Here is a 10,329-nt window from a genome sequence, read left to right as displayed (position 1 = left end):
AGAGTGTGTACGATCCATGCAAAAAAAATCTGCACGAGCACATAAGAGGAAATTGGAGTGAGGAAAAAAGACAGAAAAGGCAAGAAATGAATAAATCAAAAATCTGCCAGTCAAACATGACGAGCTACCTGCTGTGTGCTGCTCTTGTCAGTAAGCGCACATCTGAAAGTAGCTATGTATGCTGTGCTTGTAATGATAATATGTAGTGTAATAATAATTTTAGGAGATCTGTCTGCTGGCCTTGTTTCCTAACTGGAAATTTACATAATAGCTGTTATGATGCTATTACAGCTATTATATATTGCTGCTATACTGTAGTATAGCATAACAGCACTATCACCTCACAGTAACAAGGTCCAAGATTTGAATCCAGCATGGAGCCTATGTGATCTCCTCCAACAGTCCAAAGGCATCCACGTTTTAAGCGATGAGTCTACAATATCTGTAAGTACTGATAGCGATTGAGTGAGTGTGTGTCTGTGTGAGACCTGCAAGAGACTGGCAAGTTGTTCAGAGTGTACCCCACCTCTTGCCACGAGACAGGCTCCAGTCCCCAAAACCCTGAATTGGGTAAGTGAAAGAAAATGTAGCGATGGATGGAAATGTTTTATCTTTTAAAAGGTTGTGATGGTGCTGATATTCCTGGTAAGAAGACAAAGTGTGTAAGAGCCATCACATTGTCTCCAGACAGTAAGACAAAAATACACATGCACAGACTTATAAGTGACACCCACGGCTGCCTTTCCTGTCACCTGCTGCATCCTGTCATCATCCTGTGATGCTGCTGTAAGTGCCACAATGTGTGTCTGTAGGATACAGTCTTGTTCTCTCCTCTACACTTTGGGTATAAAAAATGTGATGAGGAAAGTTCAAAATAACGAGTGGAACTGAAGATTTGATTTGGCTCATATGTATGGGTTACTCACACTGCTGAATTTATGTTGGTGTAATAATGATTTCTTAATATTAATATCTGCAATCTGGCTTCAGTTTACTCCTTTAACACCTGTATCTACAGGTTCCCCTCTTTCAACAGACAGAGGATTTGTGCATTGCCTTTTTTTTGTGCATAAGCCACATTTATAAATGAGAAACCAGAATCAGTATGGATCCGCACTAGACCTGTAGACTTTGCCTGTATGTTCACTGGCAAACTGTAGCTGTCTAGCCTGCCTCACATAAATGTAATTGTCTGAGTTCTCTTTGACTACGTGTGTAAAGGAGTAACTTTCAGATGCCATGTCTTCACCTTCTTCTTCCAGCACACCGATGCCGGTGGAGCCAGTCCTGAAAGAAACAGCAGTTTGAATTCGACCCTGTAGCTGATATCACTTACAGAGTAATGATTTACTAAAGTATTTTTAATGCAAGACATGCACAAATGTGTGAAAAGCTGTAAGGACGTGATTTACATTTTCCAGGCATCTTACTTTTTTGCTTTTTAAATAAAAACAAACATAAATTTGTCTTTAACAATCAGAAAGCATCAGATAAAGTTAGCATATTCCATGGGCTGTACTGTACTTGTTGTTACCCAATATAACACTTGGAATAACTCAGAATCACTGCCCTAATTTTGCTCATGCATGTCAGCACATCAAGCACATAGCCACTCCTAAATAAAAGCACAAACTAACAAGTCACTCAGCGTTTCCTGTTAATGTAACAAATCAATTATCTCTCATTTCCTGTACATCTAAAGAGCCAGTTTGCTCCGGTTTCCTGTTTGTGTCTCGAAGGAAAGATATTTGCCAGCAGAGCAGCTGTCTTGTTTGTGACAGACCACATGCACACGTCAAACAACTTCTAATAGCCGTCTTATCACATTAACATCACATAAACATGCCATGAACCCATCAGGAGGGCAGCATGTGTACGTGTGTGTGTGCCCACTCCTTTGTTCAGTTGATACTGCTGTACCTAAAGCTGCTGGACCTAAAAAACATGTTAGCTAACAGATGGCTATTTATACATCCAGCAGACATAGGGCACACAGCATTAACATTAATATTCATACATCTCTGGTGAAAAACAACAACTAGAAACAGATATGCGCAATTTAGCTGCTAAATGGTCCTCTATACTCAGCGGAGTTTTCACTGTGCTGGTGCTGGGCAGGTCATACAGGAAGAGCTTATGTGAGCTTGATCACTGAAAACAGCTGCCTGTTGGAACTGAGGGTTATACACATGATAATGGGACTGGAGCGTAAACCTGTTGACCGTTAAATAAAAAGATTTTTGAAGGAATCCAAAAGGTTTTAAGTGTTGGGAAGCTGTTCGTTTGTTTGTTGTGATGAGTAACACCTTTAAGGTACATAAAATAATTTGATCTATACTTAATATAACACTGGTTATTTTGCTGTAAAAATTTCTCTCCCCTGACTTTCCACTGATTTGCTTCACAGCGAAGAACGAGCACCGAAGACCAATTTTAAATCCAGATAAATATTTTATTGTTGCTATCTCGTGCCATAAATGAAATGTGAAGGTCGTAAAGCACTATGCGGTCTGCTCATGTAGTCAGTTTAATTATTATTGCCATGATATGCATTTGAAATTACACTGAAAGAACATTTGAAAAACAAGTCATTTTGGCATCATGGTGAGATGAAATATATAAAAACAAAAACCACAGGGAATGTTTCACATGGCTAACAGCAAAACTACAGTTTTAAATAAATAAAAAATTTATGAATGCTATGTAAAACACACGCACGCACACACGCCCAGACACATCCACATGAATTCTTTCAGCAAACATATACATCAAAGCAGTCGATAACACTAATAAAGTACAATACAATCACCTGTCCCTTTCAAAAATGTAATTTCAGTGAGACACATGACATGGGGCTATGGTGGTTAGTTCCTGATTTTGTTTCAAAAATATACTGCATATCTATTTATACTTTTCCATATAAACAACATTGCTTCTGATAATCTTCATCTTTTTTTAATAATTCTAAAATACTTCTATAATATTCAAAAGGCATATGTACAATTTTCTCCCCGCAGCAGGTTTTTATGTAATCAAATCAGATTCTTCTAAACTAGAAGAATAAATTAAAGTCTGAGCACTTGTGTTTGCAAGCCCAGTGGGTTTGAGAGCCTATAGACGTTGTTTGTCCCACGCACGTACTCTCACACAAATACTCAAAGGACATGTGGTCCCAGTTGCTGTTGGAGAAAATATTTAAGCTGAAAAATTACTTAAGTGATTTCTCAAAATTTCAGAGCAACTAATAGCTGTCTACTATAACTGTGTAACCCAGCAAGGCACTGATGAGTTGTGTAATTAGTGATAACACTACCTCAGTTTGAGCTTCTTGTTTTCCCTACTGCATACTCCGTGCTCACTCTGTGTAAATTAAGTGAAACACAGACCTTTATGTTTCAAGTTATATGAACTCGCATGCACATCAAAGCCCAATCTGTAAAGAGATGAGCCCTACTGCCACGCCTTTCCAGTTCACTTCCAACATAGCAAACTTTCTGTGCCCAAACATCCATGGAGTGAACAGCTAGACCAGACTTTTTTTTAAGAGCAGTACATTTGAAACCGCGTACGTGTACCAGTTTTATTTAGAGTCCTTATAACCATTTTACTAGAGGGCCACAGTCCATATCTGTGAGATCACTATAGGTAGTGTGAGGTGGAAGCTCAGTAAAGACAACGAGAAGATCGAAGGCGCTGGTGCTGCTGAAGGAACACGATGATAGTTGTACTGGCTTTGGATTCTGTCAGGCGGCTGCACCGTGATGTAACCATTGATGATGCGAACCATTGGGGGAGGCGGGGACTGCACCACAGAGCTGTAGAGAGAAAAGAGGCAAAAACATGGATTTAATAATGAAGATTTATAATATTTCTCAATTAAATGATGGGTCCTAAATGATGAACACAAAACAGAATGATTTAAATTGGTATAATTATATTTGCATTTCTTTCACTGGTTTGTGGGCAAAGGGAATGAGTATTAGTGTGGGTAATACTCACTCTTTTTATTACAGGAAAAACAAAACAACATCAGATCTTAATTTCAGAGGCTTTAAAACTCTGTATGCTGCAATTAGTAAACTACACCATAATTTTTCTACAGGCACTGGCTCCCATTTTGCAATTTAGAGTCACTACAGACTGGGTAGGGTCTTATTAATTCCAGACTTTTACTTAGTTTTTTTTTTTTTTTTTTAAACAAAAAGCATTTTGTTTTGTTTCTGCACTGTACAATTCTTTGGTACTGTAGGGGAAATTGTGGCAGGATCAGCAGGAAAACCAGCCTCTCTCCACATCCACACATTGTCAAAAATTGCCAGAGAAAATATGCAGACTGCAGAAAGTCAACAATGGAAACATTAATGATGATGAAAGCCACAAAGGAAAAGTTCTCTGACAGAATTTCTGGGTGCTCAAATCACTGATCGTCACATGACCAACTGCCAATAAACCTGAAAGCTATGATGCCCTTTGTCACTCTTCCTTCACCCCCAAATTACACAGACTGAAGTGTCTGTGAGGCAATGACTGCTTTGAGGTGGTCAAAACCACACAGACATCATAGCATTTCCATTTTTATTAAAAAGAGATATATAAAACACTCCTAACATAATGCCACTTTGCCCCAAATTTACATTACTCTTCATACTTATTTGCATTCAGCCAAATACTCAAGGGGCATAGTTTTAGAGAAATTAACTTTAGTTTGTGTGAAAAGGCCTTAAGAGGCGCAAAGAAACCAGGTGTGACATCACTGTGTGGCCACACAACAGAGAACTGTGAGACTGGAGTTGCTTCTTTTTCTCGAATTGCCTTACTTTCTCTTACTCAGCCACCTTTTTAGACATTAAAATATACAAGAACGTGCATAACATTGTAATGTCCATGCACAAAGAGTCCGTTTCATTTCTGCTCAAAATACAGGATCTTGCGGATTTAGAGAAAACACTTCTGCAGAAATAATGTACACAAATGTTCACAAACCTCCTCTGTTCACATGAAGAAGTGACACTATTTGTTTAGCTTTTTCTTTCCATCACTAATTTGGACTAGTGCATACTGCATATTGAAATAATAATTACTGGTAGCACAAGTTCAGCTTTACAAACTGCAGCCTGCAACAACTTCTTAGGTCCAGATCTACATCTGAATAACGCTAATGTTAGCTGTTCACCCATTCTCTGTTTCAATTAAGATAAAATTTCTCTGTTTTGTGTCAAGATCACATGTTGTCCTTTTGTCTTTTCTCTTGCAACCCAAATTTGGGCAAGGCCATGGAAAATTTAAATTCCCCAAAGGTGTGACTGAATAGATTAGGACTAAGTTTATGTGTTGAAGTTCATATTAGCGTTACTGCTTCCAACCCAATGACAAAACTGTGTTTTGCCATTGCAAAAAATGCAGGGATGTTTCCACATGGCAGACCACACCTTGTGCAAAAGATTCTTCTTTGTCTGAAAGGTGATCTTATCGTGTTGTCCTGTGAGTTCCTGCCTGGAGCTACTGTGAGACCAAATCCCGATACTTAGCAGGAATTCCCAGGTCGCTCTTTTCATAACCAAGACACCTACACTAGCTTGGAACTAGTCAGGACTCATATAACACTGCAGGGCACACATGTGTATGTGCTGAAGTTTATGCAAACTGCATGAAGTCCATGGTGATGTGATATGGTGACTGTTTGAGCCTGCAGCACTGCACCAGGAAGTGTCAGTTTTATTCTATATACAAGTGTGAGTTACACATTTCCCCTTACATCCTCTCTGGCTTGTTTCTGAGCTCTTGCTATCATACTCTCATTTCACCTGTGGCCTTTCATCTCAAGTCATTGATAACCCATATATAGAGAAGAAAGACCTTCACCTCTTTACCCCTCTTTCTTTCATCTTACCTCTCCTCTATCCGAACCCAGAGGTCATTAAAATGCCTGTGCCGCTGTTTCTTCTGCTTATTCCTCCTCTTTTTCTTTAGCATTTTTCTCTCAGATTTCTCCAGAACCTCCAGGCTATCTGGTGGCAGAAGCATGTGGGGTAACAGATCCTCCTCCAGAGTATGCCCCTGACCCTCCTCTTTGTGAGGAAGCTCGTGCAAGAAAGGTTCCAGCTGAGGCGACTCATCGTAATGGTCCTCCAGCTCTGGTGAAACGGGTCCAGATGATGATCGCCTAGAGGATGCACATTACAATAGGGTAAGATGTTTTAGAAGGAAAGAGAAAAGGGGTTCGTTGCATGTCACTTTTATAATAAAATCATCAACTTTAGTCTTTAATCGTCTTTAATCCTGCCAACGATGGTGCCAAGCCTGTCTGCAAAAGAAGAAGAGTAGTTACCCTGCCTAGGTGATCAGAAGCAGAAAACTGGGGATACAAGGCAATGAAGAAGGCAATATGAAGATTATAAGATGATGTTTGCCTGTCCTAAGCAAAAGCAAAAACTTGAAAAAAATTATGCTGAAAACACATTTTTGGGGCTGTTTGAATCAAATCACGTGGGACAAAAAGAGATCATTGTTGAAGAACTCATCAAGTGTGGTGAACTATATGAGCTCCAATTAACAATGACCATGGATACGAAGGTGATGCTGGACTATACTGGCGATGAAGCCAGTATTGGTTTCACACTTCACACTGCAGCCTCCCCACATTTCACCCTGCATATGATTGCCTGGAGGGATTTACCATAAATGGAACTTCCATAATGCACCAAAGAAGATGTGGATGAAACAAACTTAGCACATCTTACAGCCTCTGTGACTTGTCCAAGGATATTGCCATGGACACCAAAGAATGTAAGGACAAGGTCTGTTTTGCTGTTACAGGCAAAATAAATATCACATTTTCCTGTGAGGTTACTGAAACATGGCATTATAGTCTCGTGGGAGAGTCTACAAGTGCAGAGAAAGTGCTGAGCAAAAGTAGCAAAGTGCTGAAAGCAGGTTAGAGTGTTTTTATGCAGGCCAGGAGTTTATTCCACCTGACAGTCCTGTTAAAGAGCCTGCCAATAAAACATTAACAAGACAGTTTAAAGTGAATATTTGATCATAATAAGTAAATGGCAGTGAAACAAGCAGGAGAAATACACTTTCAAATCAAGAGCAGAGCGAAGTCGAGAAAAAAGTATTATTAATTATTAATATTATATATTATTATAAACAGGTCTCCATTCTTTCTCCATTCAGGATGCAATGGAAGGACAAAAAACTAAATACAGTCTAATAGTTAACATAGCTTCTTTTTGTGGAAGAACAAATTACAAGTTGGGAAGCATGACAGAAAAACCTAAACTCTTCTTTTTGATACTATTTGACACTAGTTTTCCTTTCAAGACACGTTAATCACCATGAATAAACCAATACTGGTAACAAAGAGAGTAAATGCACTTAGACCTGAACAACTGTGATGCCAGATATATTAATGAGAAGTTGAATAATAAATTGTTATACATGGATATAATGAAGGCTGTCTGTTCTCTCAAGACAACATCAAGGTAGTGTATGAACAGGCAAGATGTGGGTTCATCTCAGGCTCATAATACCGTTTCAAACACGAGGGCTGTGTGTGAGAAAGTAGAATTACCTATTCATTCACTCAGACACAGGAACAAGAACACAGATTTAAAGTGAGATTACCACCCTCAGTGTGCCAAGGTAGACTGCACTACATGCTTCACAGCAGGAGGTGAGAACCCTACTTAAGTTGGCCTTTTCAACACCACTTCATTGGTGGCCAGCGGGGAATTTGTGACACTTATCTTCCAGTACAATCTAAACTGAAACAAGAGAAGACTTGCAAAAAGCACACAGGCGGGGAGATGTTACCAAAAACACCATATAGTATATGAGAAACTGCATCAAAAAGCCGTGGATGTCTTACGGTCCAGTCCCGTTAAACATATAGCAGCATTATGATGATGATTAGACTGAAACAAACTCACCGGTTTATGGGCTGCCCAGCAGGTGTGTGCTCCACCTCATATCCCTGGCGACGAAGCACGTCAATAACTGTGTTGTTACCCAGAAAGTGACCTGCAACCAACAAGTAGAAAATGATAAATTTGTTGTTCTGAAAGGAGATGATGAGCCATCTTAAACTAAAATAAGCGGAACATGCAAGCGACAGCTCTGTTAGTTCTCTTTCTCATTTAACTTAAGAGTAAAACAAAAAGCAAGCCTGATATCACCAATCAAAATATTACGCATACATTTATATATCTGCTTCTGTCATCATTACAAAACTTATGATTCCTACATAAGTAAGTTCAGTGTTGCTTTTCTCTGCATCTCCTATCCACTTGTCATTGCCTCTCCTTTTCCCATTCCTCTTCCACGTCCTTACTTCGAGCTTTCTTCCTCCATTCTTAATTAATCTTCTACCCTCCATATTATATCTCTTTTCTTCCCTTTCCATTTTCTTCTCTCTGCTCTCCTTCTTTCCTATCTCCAACTTCCCCTCTTCTCCTTTTTTCCCCTCTCATTCTCGTTGTGACCCTCTCAGCTAGGTGAAGTAGGGGCATTGAGGCTTCAGGTTGCCATGTCAAGAGGTCTCCATTCTTCCTCTCACTCTGACAAAAGGGAGCAGGGGTCCATTGTTTGGGCCTGCTCAGCCGTGGCACCACAGAGCTGTGTAAACAATGAGCCCCAGCACTTTAATCTGGCCTAGAGCCATCGATAGAGAGAGGTTAGCTTAGATGCACTATGGGTGTCGTGATGCTGCCCAGAGACTTGGACTGAATGCTGGTTAAAACAATGTCACATTATGTCCCAGCCATAGAAAAAGGCCAGAGAAGGGACTTCTACAATGTTTGCATATGATCTGCTAGAGTAAAACAGTTAAACGATTTGTGAGTGTGAAGTTTGTGAGTTTAGTCTTAGTCTAAAAAGAAGTCTTTTTGATCCCATGAGCCCTATTTTCTTCTAAAGCCTTTTCTTTTTCCTACGCTACAAGCTAACTGTATATTTCTAATGTATAAACAGAAAAAATACCATTAATTATGCTTTCATATCTTATGTTTTCTCTGTCTTAAGGCACATTTACCTAATTCAGGTTTGCTAAAACGTGTAGGAGAAAAAATGCAGTTGCCACATAAAAAGACATTTTTTGTACTTGTCCAGTAATCATTAGCATGGTCGGCTAAATATCCAGAAGCCCTTAAACTCACAATGAGAGCTGAACCAGAACGAAACAGAGACAGAGACACTGTTTTCCAGCTTGCCCAGGTTTAGAAACAACTCAGCGTGATTTATGCAAGTTTAAGTCAGGGGATTAAGGTGGGATAAATGGAGCTGTTGAGCACAATATAGAGCCATAGAGAGGTGGGCGGACTTCAAAACTTCAAAGGAGCACAATTCAGACACATACGTACACACATGCAAGCACTAAGGAGGTAAGCCATCAATTCTGTCATGTCCCCAAAGGCCAGTGTGTTCACAGGGAGTGAGAGCATGTTTGACAAGATGAAAAAAAGTAGAGTTCATTTATTCCTGAGTTTAAAAAAGTTTTTTTTTAAATCCTGTGGCACAAGAAAATAAAATAGAAAGTGACATTTGTGTGCTTTAAATAATAAATATTTTTTTAATAACAAGCTATCTTATCAACATGCAACCAATGCTTTAAAGCAGATTTTAGGGCATGCTTAATCAATATAATAGAAAACACGAGTGGTGAGACTTTAAACTTTCACATGCTTGTTTCAGAGGGACATTTTTATTTTAGCCGTTTTTTTGGATGCTATGCAGCAAACCCTTCACACAAAGACCATTTTATAAGTGTTCCATTTAGCATGAAACATGGGAAACTTGCACTCTAATGGTGCGCCCAACTCATGAAATTACAAACAAAAACAAAATGTAGACATCTTTGATTAAAAATGATTGATGCCCCAGGAAAAAGGTATAAAGTGGGAAAAGAAAATTATGTGTTAGGCCTGGATTTTGATGCAATATGGCCTGTGTATGCTGTAACATTTGGCCACTGGCATGAACCTTAAGGCTTTAACCTTATAGGCTGTTTCTTTTGTAGATACTAGTTTCATTTGTGTTATATTAATGTAAATTGTCCAGAGTAACAACATTGCTCATTAATTATATTTATTTTAATTAAGATAAATAAAATCTAAGATTCTTATTTTTGGATACATTTCATTTTAGTACACTCTGTGCTTTTTGATGATAAGATGAAGCAATATTTTCACTAATTTAATGGAAAAAGTTAGCCTACACGAACTTAACAAAACATATACAAGGCCACACCCAGATGTAAGCATATACCATAAAATATGATTCTTCAGTAAAAGCAAATTCTTCTTAGTATGTGTAATTTGTATGGATAAAAAA

At 38.8% G+C, this 10,329-nt stretch overlaps 1 protein-coding gene across 1 annotated transcript in view; it reads right to left on the bottom strand.

Moving 5' to 3' along the window:
* Nucleotides 1-2,437: 2,437 nt before the first annotated feature.
* trabd2a (TraB domain containing 2A) overlaps nt 2,438-10,329 on the bottom strand; it is a 57,879-nt gene continuing 49,987 nt past the window's right edge. Inside the window, exons 5-7 of the mRNA XM_084935032.1 lie at nt 7,932-8,022; nt 5,891-6,163; nt 2,438-3,815 (exon numbers count right to left, since the gene is read on the bottom strand). Coding sequence (XP_084791158.1) covers nt 3,608-3,815; nt 5,891-6,163; nt 7,932-8,022 — 572 coding nt within the window. The 3' untranslated portion in view covers nt 2,438-3,607. The remainder of the gene's footprint in view (nt 3,816-5,890; nt 6,164-7,931; nt 8,023-10,329) is intronic.

The sequence above is a fragment of the Perissodus microlepis genome, chromosome 7 (genome assembly GCF_051167445.1).
Source record: "Perissodus microlepis isolate ML-2025 ecotype Zambia chromosome 7, ASM5116744v1, whole genome shotgun sequence".
NCBI lineage: Eukaryota > Metazoa > Chordata > Actinopteri > Cichliformes > Cichlidae > Perissodus > Perissodus microlepis.
This window is presented reverse-complemented; position numbering and strand designations above follow the sequence as displayed.